Source organism: Panthera onca, chromosome B1 (genome assembly GCF_046562875.1).
Source record: "Panthera onca isolate mPanOnc1 chromosome B1, mPanOnc1 haplotype 2, whole genome shotgun sequence".
Classification (NCBI taxonomy): Eukaryota; Metazoa; Chordata; class Mammalia; order Carnivora; family Felidae; genus Panthera; species Panthera onca.
The window spans coordinates 121,944,646-121,959,568 of NC_138342.1; the positions used below are offsets into that span (position 1 = coordinate 121,944,646).

General features: G+C 37.3%; 1 protein-coding gene across 1 annotated transcript in view; it reads left to right on the forward strand.

Annotated features, from left to right (window-relative positions):
• The first annotated feature begins 3,989 nt into the window (after positions 1 to 3,989).
• SMARCA5 (SNF2 related chromatin remodeling ATPase 5) overlaps positions 3,990 to 14,923 on the forward strand; it is a 38,673-nt gene continuing 27,739 nt past the window's right edge. Inside the window, exons 1-3 of the mRNA XM_060654080.3 lie at positions 3,990 to 4,613; positions 8,062 to 8,136; positions 11,901 to 12,067. Of these exons, the coding sequence (XP_060510063.1) occupies positions 4,437 to 4,613; positions 8,062 to 8,136; positions 11,901 to 12,067 (419 nt within the window). The 5' untranslated portion in view covers positions 3,990 to 4,436. The remainder of the gene's footprint in view (positions 4,614 to 8,061; positions 8,137 to 11,900; positions 12,068 to 14,923) is intronic.

Consider the following 14,923-nt stretch of genomic DNA (forward strand, 5'->3'; position numbering starts at 1 on the left):
GTGGATTTGTTATTTTTTATTTCAGTTCTGTCAGTTTTTGCTTTCCATATTTTGCTGTGTCGTTTCATGCATACATATTTACAATTGTTGTATTTTCTTGGTAGATTGACACTTCTTGGTAGATTGACACTCTCTGTAATTTTCTTTGCTCTGAAGTCTACTTTACCTGATAATGATGTAGCCACTCCTGCTTTCTTTTGAATAATGTTGGAAGCATATCTTTTTCCATTACTTTCAATATTTTGAGCAAAGGTATCCGAAATTTCTTAACCATAGTTTTGGCCATAGTTAATTCTTTTGAAAATATTTCAGGAGTGGTAGTAGTTAAAATTTAACTTTGGATTATACTTAGCTTCCTAGGAGTATTTTACCTAGAGCAAATTCAATAAAGAAGAAAATATTTTTCACAAGTAGGAAAATATGTGCAGGGAACTTGAATTTTTAACTTGTATACAGTAAGGAAAAGGTAACTTTAAATGATCACATAAGTATATGTATAAACACCTAATGGATACAAAGTCACCCACTGTGTGTTAGTAACCAAATATGAGGAAAATATACTTAAACCTTATTTATCTTTTTTATTTAGAGCTGAGCTAATGTTTTTGTTTAATCAAAATGTTCTTACATGGCAAATGACCCATGTAAGAGAATTCTGAAAAAAGATACATAGAAGATGTGATCATTGGTATCTAGTGTTGGAAATCTCCACAGATACAAACTCAATCAATACTGTTTTATTATTGTCATGTAGTAACAGACTTTATTTTCTTAGACTTTCACAAAATAAAATAAGTATGTGATGAAGAGAGGCTCAGCATTCCTACTTTGTCCTTGATAAATGTAAGTCCTTTCTGTTATCATTCAAGGCCAAAATGTTGAGTCCTGGCTCTTGAGAATCTTTTGTCCTCTGGCAACATCTCTTTGTTCTATTCTCCAGCACAGAGCATGCTGTTCGGGTACACTAAATCTAACAGAGGAAATTTTAGGTGTAAACAATATATATTTGCATATTTGAGATAGAACACTGACATGTTTTCACATTATGACATTCTATTTCTGGGAACATGGTTAAAGCAGCATTTTTTTTTCTGGAATTTTCTTGACATGATTCATCTTCCCTTCCTCTTATTAAAAAAAATTAGATTACCATCCCTCCAACTGGACTGATGCTTTGGCTTATGATTCTTCAGGATTTGAATACCTAATACTTGAACACAGAGCTCATTCCATGTCAGGCACTGTATTAAACACATTACACACACTATCTCTTTAATTTTATGATGTCATTGCAAGAATATTACCCCAATATAAAGTAGAGATAATAATAAAAAGATGAGAAGACTGATTTCAAAGAAGTTGAAAGATAACTTGCGGTCATTCATGCTGCTACTAAGTTCTTGAGCCTGCATTGGAATCTATGTTGGCCTGACTCCCCAGTTACCTTCCTACCACTATACTAATCCATGTTATACTATCAGTTCCAGAACTAGCTATTACTTTAACCTACTAGTCTTTGAAGAAAAATAGGTCTTTGTGATTTGGCCACCAGATAAGTACTATATGCCTAACTTAGCTAATGTCCCTATAGCTCAGTGTCCAGGCATCCTGTGTTTTCTGCAGCTTCTCTCTCCTCTTTCTCTCTACTTCTAGATCCTGCTCAACATTTCTCTGTCCCTAATGTTAGATTAGTGGATTTAAACGTTCTGTCTTCTCTTCCTCCTTTCTTCTAAGTATCTTTCCTCTACAATTCTTAAGATTCTTATATAGCTTTCATATGTTCATATGAGAAACAGTATAAATGCACATGTTAAAATACAACTGTCATTTTAAAGGAAATTTTGTTTATTGCTTTTCTTGCTATTTACTGCTTTCCTTAAACAGCTGTCTGGCTTAGGAACCTCCCATTTATATACTTCAGTATATAATTTTTAGAGTTTTCAAACCAGGACCCAAGATAGTTACCATCACTATAGAGTAGAGAAATATACTGAATACTAAACAAATGTTATATTCTTCCTACTTAACAATACTAAATAAATTTTTGTCAATAACTACTTGTTGCATGTCTATATATGTCAGGTACCACCCTAAACACTACTACCTTTTACTCTTCCACCCAAATCTTTTTAGGTAAAAGAACATTTTAAAAAATTAAAAAAAAAATTATTGTAGCGAGAGAAAGGGTGCACAACCAGGGGAAAGGAGCAAAGGGACAGAGAGAGGAGAGAGAGAGAGGAGAGAGGAGAGAGAGAGAGAGAGAGAGAGAGAGAATCTTAAGTAGGTTCCTGACTTGGGGCTCAATCCCATGACTCTGGGATCATGACCTGAGCTGAGATCAAGAGTTGGATGCTCGGGGCGCCTGGGTGGCTCAGTCGGTTAAGCGGCTGACTTCGGCTCAGGTCATGATCTTGCGGTCTGTGAGTTCGAGCCCCGCGTCGGGCTCTGTGCTGACAGCTCAGAGCCTGGAGCCTGTTTCAATTCTGTGTCTCCCTCTCTCTGACCCTCGCCCGTTCATGCTCTGTCTCTCTCTGTGTCAAAAATAAATAAACGTTAAAAAAAAAATTAAAAAAAAAAAAAGAGTTGGATGCTCAACTGCCTGAGCCACCTAGCCACCCCAAAGAACATTTTTTAATATTAAAAATAAGTTTTCTCAGTATAATAATATAGAAACCCATTTTAGAAAAATAAAAAATACAAAGAAGACTTAGGAAATATACTTTCAATACTTTTATGTATATCCTTCCAATTTTTATCTATGTTTTTGAACTGTTAAATTTTTTTCAATTAACACCATGTAATAAACATTTTCTATGTTTATCATTGCTAAAAGATTAATTTTGTGGGTGTACAGCATAGTTTTAAAAACAGTTCAATGTTGAATTCAGCCTATTGCTAGCTTTATGTAATTATATGTGAAGACTATGTTGAATGTCATTGCAGGTATTTCTGTCATATATCCTTAGGCAGTTTTTTACAGTCTTAGAAATAGCATTTCTAAGGGACTGGTGGACATTTTCTAGATCTCAAAGAATTATCATTTAGTTAAAAGTTTGTAGTCTTTGCGTTCTAAGGAGGTCCTTCGTGTGTGGAATTTAACATAATTAACCAGTTAGCTGAAACCTTAATTCTTGAAAAGCATGTCTCCTCCATTCACTGATGGAATACTTGACAGGGGGATGCAAAAAATGAATAAAACCTTGTGCAGTGCAAGTAATAATTTACTGTAATATCAAATAGAATACAATGTGCTTAAAATCTGTACTGGATGGATGCACTAAGACCCTTAGGCTGTGTTGAGAGCCTAAGGTAGTGTACAAAACAGTGGTTACTTGCAACATTTCTTAATGAGAAAAGAATGTATTTTTTATTAAGTATTGGGTGGTTGAGGAACAATACAACCCACCACCTCTTCCTTGATTACTCATGTTTCTCACTCAGAAGGCAGCGTGCACAGTTTGCTTACTTTTAGCATGTAAATTTGGAGGCAATGTACCGAAGTAGAAGAAATTTAGAAATGACTGATACAGCTAACATGGGAAGACAAAAAAAAAAAAAAAAAAAAAAAAAAAAAAAATCACACTAACGGACAATTTTCCTGAGAAAACAAACAAGATGTCACTTGGGATAACCATAACGTCAACACTACAGTGTCATGGCCATAAGCGGAGGCAGTACAAGTGTTAAAGTCAGCACAGGCCTCCACGTTTCAACAGACGCCGCAAAACCTGGGCAAGTTTTCAGGGGGTGACACCGACCCCCGGCCAGGCCCAGAAGACAGGGCAGATGAGGACAGCCGTTAGGAACTGCGTTCGCGTCACGCCAGGGAACCGACGCACAAAGCTACGTCCCCAAGCTCTCCCTCGGGGCCCCGCCCACTCCTCGTCCTAGAGCCCGCGGGGGCCAAGAGAGGGCGTGGCCAAGGGTGAGGCGAGAAGACCGCGCAAGCGCACTCAGAACCGAGTCAATTAGCCAACTATTAATCTCGCGAGGGTTGAAAGTCGGTGGCGTAGGTAGTTGTCCTGGATGCTGGCGAGATAGATGATTTCTACCAGAGGAAGAAAAGGAGGCGGCGAAGCTAGTTCCTCGCGTCGGTCTCTTTCGCTTTCCTTTCCCCTTACCCAACCCTCCGCCCTCCCGTAAATTAACCCGCCTTCCCTGACCTCGGTGACCCAGGTGGCCCCGCCCACTCTCGTCGACGTGATTCCCGCCGTGAGGTAAGCGCCGGTCGAATCCCGAGCCCCGCGGAAGAGGAGGAAGACGAGACCGGGAGGCTGCTGGGCAGGGCTTAGGCTCTTAGCTGAGCCGCGGCGCAGGGGCGCATTCGGGTGGTCCTCTCGCACTTCCGTCAGCTCGTTGCGACGTAGCCACCCAGGCCTAGGCCTCCTCATCTCTGCCGGGCCTTTGGCAGCAGCGGGTGACGCAGACGGAACATCATGTCGTCCGCGGCCGAGCCTCCGCCACCCCCGCCTCCCGAGAGCGCGCCTTCCAAGCCAGCAGCCTCGGCCGCCGGCAGCGTGAGCAACAGCAGCAACAAAGGCGGCCCCGAGGGTGTCGCGGCCCAGGCGGCTCCCTCTGCGGCCAGCTCCGGCCCCGCGGACTCCGAGATGGAGGTGAGGGTGGCTTGTGGCGCGGGGAGAGCGTGCAGGGGGGCGAGGAGCTGGTTCCCTCTCCCAGATTTTAGTGCTCAGACGCAGAGCAGTACTCCACCCCTTCGGCACTCAAACTCGGCCTCAGACCCTTTGGAACCGGAATGATTCTTTCACCCTTGCGCCCTTGTGCTTAACCCACCCACGCCGACTCCTATGGATTTCTGGCATTTCACATTTACATTACTTGTCTCTTTAGCGAACCTTGCCAAATCCTCGAACCCTTTTATTAAACAGATGTTAGTGATTACTGAGGCAGAGAGGGATCTACCCGTTTTTGTTTTTTTGGGTTTTTTTTTTTTCCCCCCCCGGTGGACTCCCATAATTCCCTGGCCCATCCGATTCTTGGTTTTAGTTTCCACTAAACTTGCGGGATGGGCGAGGGAGATGCCCCTTAGTAGTCAGGGAAGGATGCACCGGGTGGGGAAGGCATTTAAAAGCTGCGCATCCGAGGATTCAGGCCTCCTTTTCTTAATCCCAGTCCTTGTGGGGGCGGTATCTGTTCTGGGCAGAAACAATGGCTAGAGCTGGATGGCCGAGTGCGCAGTGGGGATAAGCGGGGCGCAGCTGCTCCTGTGAAGGGAACGGAGGCTCCTCCCAAGCACTGTTCCTTTGGGAGAGAAGCGACCGAGGTAGCAGCAGCCGTCGTGGACGCCCATTTAATTTTGAGTCGGGGGATGGATGGGAGGATGGATGAATTGATGAATCTGGGGCGGTTAGCTTTCAGTCCAGCGCAATTCCTCTTTTGAGGCCTTGGCCTTTTTTATTCACTTATTTTTTTATTTTTTGAACATTGGTACCGCTCGCTGCCGAGCCTGCTTTAAGGACTGGGGTTGGCCAGGGTGTATGGTGACAGTGCTGCGGGGGTGGAAAGTTTGGGGAGTTGCCAGGCGGGTCTCTTGGGTATGCTCCAAGACTGTGCGATGTCTGGGAACAAAGTGATTGCTTGCTCCTTCCAAATTTTATTCCTGGCCTTCGATCGGTTTTGAGATATTTTAAAGTCGTAGCCCAAAGATTTCTGGGATTTTTCCATCCTTAAGATACAAGGGGTGAAGTTAATACCGCTCTAAAAAAAATGATCTTTTATGCAGTATTAACAAATCAGTAAATGGAAGTGCAGTTTACCATTGAAGCGGTTTTGGCACAGCAGAGTTCTATTTGGGCACCCAAGGTCTAATCTAGAGTGAAGTAACATGTTAATAGTTTATGAGCGAACTTTTAGTGGTGAGGGTAAGTTTTGGTGCAATGGAACATTGATATCCTGTACTTTCAAGTGATTTTAGATCTGTTTCAAATTCCTCACTAGTGTTGCCTTACTTTTCTTACTTAAGGTTTAAAGTGGTTCTTCGGATTCCTAGGGCTGTTTAACTTGGATTCCAGCTCCATGGCGTGGGGGTTTGAAGATCCGTCACACTGAAAAGCAGTTGTGTGTAAATGGACAATTCTCTGCACAGTGCTGTCCATAGTTTCTATAAGCTTCTCAAAAGAGTCTCCATTCAAATTTTGGAATAACAACCAATGTCTCACTAGAGATGTTATTTAAATATCAGAAAGAGTAATAAAGCCTAATTTGGCTTTTATTTGCTGTTTTTAAACTAAAATGGAATTTAAGTATGGACATTCGTGTTTGATAACCAGTACCAAATGAAGTCCAGGGTATTTTTATTTGCTCTATGAGGAAATTAGTCTTCTGATAAGTAGAACCTGTGGTAGAACCCAGGTCTGGCTCTGAAACTGATCCATTTCCCACATATTTTACTCTCATATTTTTTCGAGAAGGATGTTTGACAATTTCATTTCTTGAAGAATGACAGTTATTTTAACCTTCTCAGTACAGGAACATCAGTAATTTCATCTTTCATAAGTTTCTTCAGTGACTAATTTTAGCCTGGATTTTTTTTTTCTCTGCATGTTATAGTGTGATTAAAAAAATTTTTTAAGTAAATGTACTTTCAGTCTTTTCTGAACTGAATTTGTAAGTCATTGAGGTTCCCTGGTAAAAAACAGATTTGAGCAAAAATATGTAATATATTTGGCAGTCTTAAATGCCTTTTTCTTGTTTGAAAGTAGAATTTAAGGTGGGTGTTTTTCAAAATTAGAAAACAAATGAAATCTTGCATTCACGAATTTTTTTTGACAAGGCTGATCTTCCCAGAAATGTTAGCTTTCACATGTATTCAGTAAAGTTTTCATTTTTGCTTGGATACTGATAAGTCAAGGGAGTAATTCCAGTTTTTGTTTATTATGATGTTTTTGGCGTTGTAGATTAAGCCTATCTTTGCCTTTTTTCGCTATTGACTAGACTGATTGATAGATAGGTACACTAAATGCCGACAGACTAGGCAGATAGACACACTGTGTATGTGTGTCATGTGACCTCAAGAGTCTTGGAGTCCAAATCCCTTTTTTTTTTTTTTTTTTTTTTTTTTTTTAAACTATGGAAGAAATAATGACTACTGTTGGAAACCACATTTTATTTTTTTAGGGTGTATTTGGCCTTTCATGACATCCAATACTATTTTGTGAAGTAGGCTTACAGGTGGCTTTATCCTTTTTACTTGTGGAAACCAGAGATTTGTGATGAGCTTAAGTTACGGTTACACAGGTACGTAAAACTCTTAGCAATGAAGTTAGACTACAATTTAGGTCATTTGACCTCTTTACTACTCTACCATCTCCAGCCCTCCCAATTTTTTAATCACAGGTAGCTGTATTATAATACATAGTACCAAGCCCAGATTTGTACATTTTTAATGAAAATTATTCTTTTACCAACTATTCTTAGTTGCTGTTTTGATAGGTGAGTGGAACTTTGCAGTATAGTTGTTGCTGTTTTTTGTTTGTGGCATTTTGAATGTCAGGGTGAATAAATTCACAAGATAGGATATTTACTACCAATTTAGGAATCAGATTGTTAGAGTATTTGATTTAGGATGCATGAAATTTTTTTATATTTTTCCAGAAGATGGAAATCAGCATGACTAATGATGCTGTATTTCAAGTTTATAGTTACATACAAGCAAGGTAGATACTGCAGTTTTATAATTAAAAAGGAACATGATTTCTTCATAGTATATACTATTTAATTTGGTTTCATAATTATTGAGTAAAAAAATAGACAGATTTGTTGAAAGTTACTCTTTTATTCTAGGATGATGTAGATAATAGTCTTGTGTTGTATAAATCTTGGCCAGTAGCCATGTAGTTTACATATTTGGGTTAAATAGGTTGTTTTCATCATGGCGTTTAATTTCATCAAGATATCCTATCAGGTTAGGTAACAGCCATTTGAGTAACTAGCAAGTTTGCAGTAGAAATGTATTACTTAGAATGTGTTTTCAGCAGAAATTAGTTTAATAATGATGTGTTGACTATTTTTGAAGAACAATCCATGATTTTTCTTTCCTACCAGGAAGTATTTGATGATGCATCTCCTGGAAAGCAAAAAGAAATCCAAGAACCAGATCCCACTTACGAAGAAAAAATGGTATGCTCTAGGTATATGAATAGAGTCTATAATTACTTAAATTAAGTAACTGAATGGACCAAATTTCTGCATTTAATTTTTATAGTTGAGGTACAGATATTCAGTTGAAGTGTGTGTAACATAGGATACTGTAACTTTTGTTGTTTGCATACGTAAAGTACTTCTATACAAATATAGAAGTACTACATAAACGCACAAAATAATATCATATACATATTTGGGTTATTTTATCTACCTTTATTTTATGATTTAGTATCAGAGAGTGGGGAGAGTAAAAGACCAGAGAAGTAGTTATTCAAGATGTGTGTATTCTGCATCTATTTACCATTGTACTCTAACATTTCTTCTTGAATAGTTTGATCCTTGTCATTGGTTTTTTCTTTTTTCTTTTCTTTTCTTTTCTTTTCTTTTCTTTTCTTTTCTTTTCTTTTCTTTTTTAAGGTTTTATATCTAGGTAATCTCTGCGTCCAATGTGGGGCTTGAACTCACAACCCCAAGATCAGGTGTCAAATGCTGTTATTAACTGAGCCAGTCAGGTGACCTCATCATTGGTTTTCTTTAAACTGAATTCTTCTCAATATTTACCTCTAGCCCAGATGCTTCCAACCATTGTATTTTCATTTTTTGTTGGACATTTAAGTCCCTTTGGTACCTCTTACTTAGGAATATCCAAAATTGAATTTATTCTGTGCCTCACACATATACTTAGTGTTACCTCAATCAATGACAGTTCCTCTTAATATATACCCAAGCTGTCTATAGCAGTACTTCATAATTTTAATAATCTTGCAAGTTAAACATCATAAATACTTCTCTTTTTCCCTTATTGCCCTAATTCATTTTCTTCTGTTGCATGGGTTATTTCGTTGGCTTCTGTATTTGCTTCCTTTCTTATGATCAGGCCTCTTCCAGATCTCTTCATACATTTTTCCAAATTTTTCAGTCTCCTAATCGTTTCCTTTTTCAACATCATGGTCTTGACTAACATTTTCTTTTTTTAATCAAGCTCCCCTGTCATCTGCTAGCTCCTAACTATAGGTAAGTAAGTCTCAGTATCCACGCTTTATTCTTGAACCAAGGATACTGAATACTACTTGAGAAAACTGAATAATAGTGCTGATTGGTACCAGAATAAATTTATGGTTTTTACTCTCAGGCTTTCGGTATTTATTGCTCAACAATCCCATTTAGCCATTTTAAAACTTTACTTACTATTCTGGTTAAACTTTCTATTCCATTTCTGCCACAGCCTTATTTTCAGTCTTCCTCCACAAAGAATTACAGGCTTTTCTTCAGTTTATTTCCTATTTCCAAACATGTATGGCCTCTGCTACCCTGTGTCATTTCCTTTTGTTTCAGAGAGATAAACTGGTTTAAAGCTATTGATTTTAATAATCATCCATTTGATTTTATGATTCATGTCCTTCAGGTTCCTAATCTTACTCTATTTTTACTTTTTAAGGATCTGTTTTTTCCCTTTAAGATCTCACATCATTTTATGTTAATATTTTCATTCACAACCAAGGTCTTGGCCTGTTTTTCCCTCAATGTTTGCCATAATTATTCTGTAAATGCTGTTCTGAACTCCTCCTTGGTTCTTTGCAACTAGTTTATAATCCTACTACCACTTGAATAAATGAGTAGTGAGAATTTTGAAGTCGTTGATCATGTGTAGAACTATGGTGAAGTCTGTACTTAATTCCTTAAGGCTGTAGTTTCAAAACTTGATCATGCAGATCAAGTTTTGGATATTTTTGCTCTGATGGGTTGTGAAGCACTTTGAAAATCTTAAGACATCTAGAGCCATTAAAGGTTTTTGAGCATTAGAGATATGTGATAAGATCTAAGAATGGGGGTGGAGGGGACCCTCTTCTCTGTTGAAACATCATGTCTTAGGACTTTTCTGGTCATCCCCATTAAAATTTTAGTGCCATTCCCAGTTCCTTTTATCCTGCTTTATTTTCCAAGCATTTACCTTCTGACCATCTTAAATTATGCCTTATGTTTATTTTTGATACTGGAATTTGATGAACAAATGTGCCTTTTCTGGCAGATACACAAAAGTAGTTGCTGAATTGAAAAGCTATTTAAGAAGATAATGTTGACTGAAAACTTTGGAAGAAGTGAAGAATACTTAGTGATTTTTAAATACTGCAGAATAGCACTTCCCTTAAAATGTCTAGCTCTGACCTATCTGAATTAATTTCCATAGCTTAATTTATCTTGATTCCAAATATAATTACAATAAGTGAATAGATTTTTTTCAGCCCCAACATCTACTAGTTGCTTGCCTTTTTTATTATATACATATAAAGAAATGAAATACTGTAAAATACGTATATTATCAGTACTTTAAAATAATTTTTAATCTTCATAGGGTACCTGGGTGGCTCCGTCAGTTAAACATCTGACTCTTGATTTCGGCTCAGGTCATGATCTCATGGTTTGTGAGATCGAACCCCACTTTGGGCTCTAGGCTGACAGTGCAGAGTCTGGTGGGGATTCTCGGTCTCCTCTATCTCTCTCTGCCCCCTCCCCCCTTGCATGCTCTCTTGTGCATGCTCTCTCTCTCTCTCAAAATAAGTAAGCTTAAAATTATAAAATAGTTTGTAATTTTCAAAAACAAAAAACTGAAGCTTGTCTTCTATAGGAAATTATCATGGAGAGAAGTATGCTGATTTCAGTGATCTTAAGTTTTTTTGGTTGAAATTCTTCCATTCTCTTAGTGTGGTAATAGAGAAGATTTCAAATGGCAGATGTTAGAAATGAAAGGAAGAAATAGTATTAATAACTGCATTGGGTTAATGAGTATTTCATGAACTTAATAGTTTTTGTTTTAAAGTAAGCTCTGTGCCCAGCCAGCATAGGGCTCGAACTCATGACCCTGAGATTAAGAGTCTCGTGCTCTACTGACTGAGCCAGTCAGGAGCACCTTAAACATTTTCTTTCTTTCTTTGTTTCTTTTTTAATGTTTTATTTATTTTTGAGAGAGAGACAGAGCATGGATGGAGGAGGGGCAGAGAGAGAAGGAGACACAGAATCGGAAGCAGGCTCCAGACTCTGAGCTGTCAGCACAGAGCCCGACGTGGGCCTCGAACTCACGAACCGTGAGATTATGACCTGAGTCGAAGTCAGGTGCTCAACCGACTGAGCCACCCAGGCGCCCCTGGTCAGGAGCACCTTAATAGATGTATTTCAACCTGATGCCTTTTTAAAATTTGGCACAGCTTAACTGATGAATGACCAACACATTTTTTTCCATTTCTGAATAAATTCACTTCTTTAAAAACTGTTTTAATTTTTTAATGTTTTTTGGTCAACCAAATTGCTATATAATTGACACACAACAGTTTTAATTTTAAGTTAATGAGGTTTGGCAAATTTATGCAATTAGTTAGCCACCTTATAGTCATGATGTAGGACATTTTTATTATCCCGCCCAAAATGAGCTCTTGTCCTTATCCCCTTGAACACTCCAGATGAGCTTTCTATCTCTAGCTATAATTTCGTGTAAGTAAGTCATAGTACACAGTCTGTGTTTGTCTTCTTTCACTTAGTATAATGGTTTTTTATGTGTGTGGGTGTGTATATATATATATATATATATATATGTATAAGGTATAATGCTTTTGAAACTCATCTATGTTGTTGCATGTCTCAGTAGTTCCTTTTTGCTGAGTTTATCATATAGGGGAATGTTGAAGCTTTGATTTCTGAAGTTGTATTAATATTCTGATAAAATGTGTCTTAAAAACTTTTTGCAGCAAACCGACCGAGCAAATAGATTTGAGTATTTATTAAAGCAGACAGAACTGTTTGCACATTTCATTCAGCCTGCTGCTCAGAAGACTCCAACCTCACCTTTGAAGATGAAACCAGGGCGCCCACGAATAAAAAAGGATGAGAAACAAAACTTGCTATCAGTTGGCGAGTGAGTAATAGTTTGTATTTCATAGTTGAAACAAACTTATTTTTGATAATCTTTATTAGAAACATTAAAATCACTTCATTAAGAATTTACTTCATTAAGAAAATTGTTTTAGGGCTGTTACTTATTTGGCCCTAGTTGTTGGCTTGATAAGATGTAGCCATACGTGTATAAATAATTAAGAATAATGCATAATGCCTTAGCTGTTACAGCATTATACTGTTTATGGAATTCAGATGTCATCCATTCCTTGGAGAGAAAACAAATGCAGAGTGTAAGCAACCTGTTTAACATCCCTTAGAAGTAATTAGAATAGTCCAAGCTTGACTTTCGGTCTGATTTGGGATAGGCCCTAGTCATAATCCTCAAACATGCATCAAGTGGATTGCTTTTGTCTGAAGTCTGTGCTTGTGTATGGAATATAGTGATGATTAATAACACAGCAGTTTGTTTAAAATTTTTTATTATACTTAGTTGTCCTTCTGTAAATGAAAGTGCCAGATTGTATCCTGCTCTTAGGTGGTTGTTTACAATGTGTAAAATACCTCTTAACATGTTTGGTTTATAAATACTGCCTTGGAATTTTTGTGCTGGTTGGATAATTAGGATGTTTAATTAGTAATAACTAATAGATTTAATATTAATAGATTTAGGGCAATCTCAGTTCTCTGGAATGACCATGTAATTCCCAAGGTGAAAAATGAAAAATAATCAGTAAATACACTTAAAAGAGGAAATTACAAACTCACCAGTAACGTTAAGTTTACCACACAATTTACAGAAACACGGAAGTGTGAGCTATATCTTGAAGGGATTATGGTCAAAAAGCATAAGCATAATACCTTAATTTTACTTGGATATTCCAGTCATCTAATCTATCTTCTTACCCATTGTGTGTAATCAGAGTGCTTTTGTTTTAATGCTTACGAAACTTTATAAGAGACCCTTGTACTTCAGGTGTATTTAAATTGTTCTGACTTGAGAAGTTTCAGCTATTTAAATAGCATCAGATGTCGTGCTCTGGAAATGTGAACTACTTATAATGGGTATTTTGTAGTGTAGTTAATATGTCATGGAAAGAAACACTTGTATTAAGATTATATAACATAAAGGTATTCTATAGTAAATATATAATATATTGTTTAGCTTGGTCTTACTAGTGTTATTGGGGACAAGGAGTCTTAGCACATTTCTTCTTTAACCTTTAGACCATCTTAAATGGAAATTTAGCTTATGTGAACTAATTAGGGTGATGGTACTGTCCTTAAGTATAAGGATGTGTGTGTGTGTGTGTGTGTGTGTGTGTGTGTGTGTGTATTTATTTATTTATTTTAATCCATCATCCACAGTTATGTTCAGTTAACCTTCAATTTGAAGTAATAAGCACATTCCAGCCTTTATCTTCAGTTTTATGACCATAATAATCAATCATCTTAATAGCCTGTGAGGAGATTTTATTTAAAAAAAAAAAAATAAGAAAAGAAAGTTAAAGTTCTTTCCTAGTTGGAAGTGCCTGGATGGCTCAGTCAGTTAAGCATCTGACTCTTGATTTTGGCTCACGTCGTGATCTTACGAACCAGTTCCTGAGATCGATGCAGTGCCCTGTGTTGACAGCAGAGCCTGCTTGGGATTCTCTCTCTCGCTCTCTCTGCCCCTCCCCTTTCTCTCTCTCAAAATAAATAAACGTTTAAAAAAAAAAAGTTCTTTCCTAGTTTAGAGAATAAATTGGAATTGAGGGTAGATCTTTGTATTAAGATTTATAGGGCTAAAAGGAGGAGAAGTATGAAAAATAACTAAGACATTCTACTTTGAAGCACATGAAACAAGAATATTCTTGCATATATTTACTGCCTTGGTCTGAGTTTCTGAAGAATTCTTCTGAGAAGGCTAATTATCCTCTTCTTTCAAGCATGTAGTTTTGGTACAGATCAAACTAGCACTTAGATTTAGAAGTTACAAGAGTGCATAATCTACTGTTTTCTAACTTAAATGAAAATATTTGTTGGAAGTATGAAGGTTCAAAATTGGAAGCTTCAGAATTGGAGAATTGAAGTACTTCTAACCTGAGCCCTTTAGAGATTAAGAAATTTGGCAATATTAAAACTGCAGAAAATCAGTTTTTAAGGGGCTGTATCCAATTCTCTTGGGATGTAGAATCTGGGCATCTGTAATAGGCTTTGAGTAGTTCTGATGAAATCTTGGATGAAGAGTCATTGCTTAAGCACTAAATTTCTGTTCTGCATATTCTGCAGCTTTTGCTGAAAGTTGTAGATTTAAGTATATTTATTTTTAATAGCATAGTTGACATACAATGTTACATTACTTTCAGGTGTGCAACAGTGATTCCACAACTCTATACATTATGCTATATTATTATCACAGTGAAAGTCACAGTTATATTTTTAATTTTTATTTTTGAGTATAGTTGACATACAGTTGACATTAGTTTTGGGTGTATAGCTTAATGATTGGACAGATTTATACATTATGCTGTGTTCCCCATAAGTATAGTTACCATCGGTTCCATTGCATCACTGTTATAATATTATTGATTGTGTTCCTGTGCTCTGCTTTTTCTTTCTGTGACCTACTCACAGCATAACTGGAGGTCTATATGTCTCTCCCATTCACCCATTTTGTCCAGTGCCCCACCCTTTTTTCCTCTGGCAACTCAGTTCTCTGTATTTACAGTTCTGATTTTGCTTTTTGTTTGTTTATTTCTTATTTATTTTTTTAGGTTTCATTTATGAGTGAAGTCATATGGTATTTGTCTTTCTCAGTCTTATTTCACTTAACATAATACTCTCTAGGTCCAACCATATTGTCTCAGATGGCACAATCTTATCCTTTTGAAAGTTG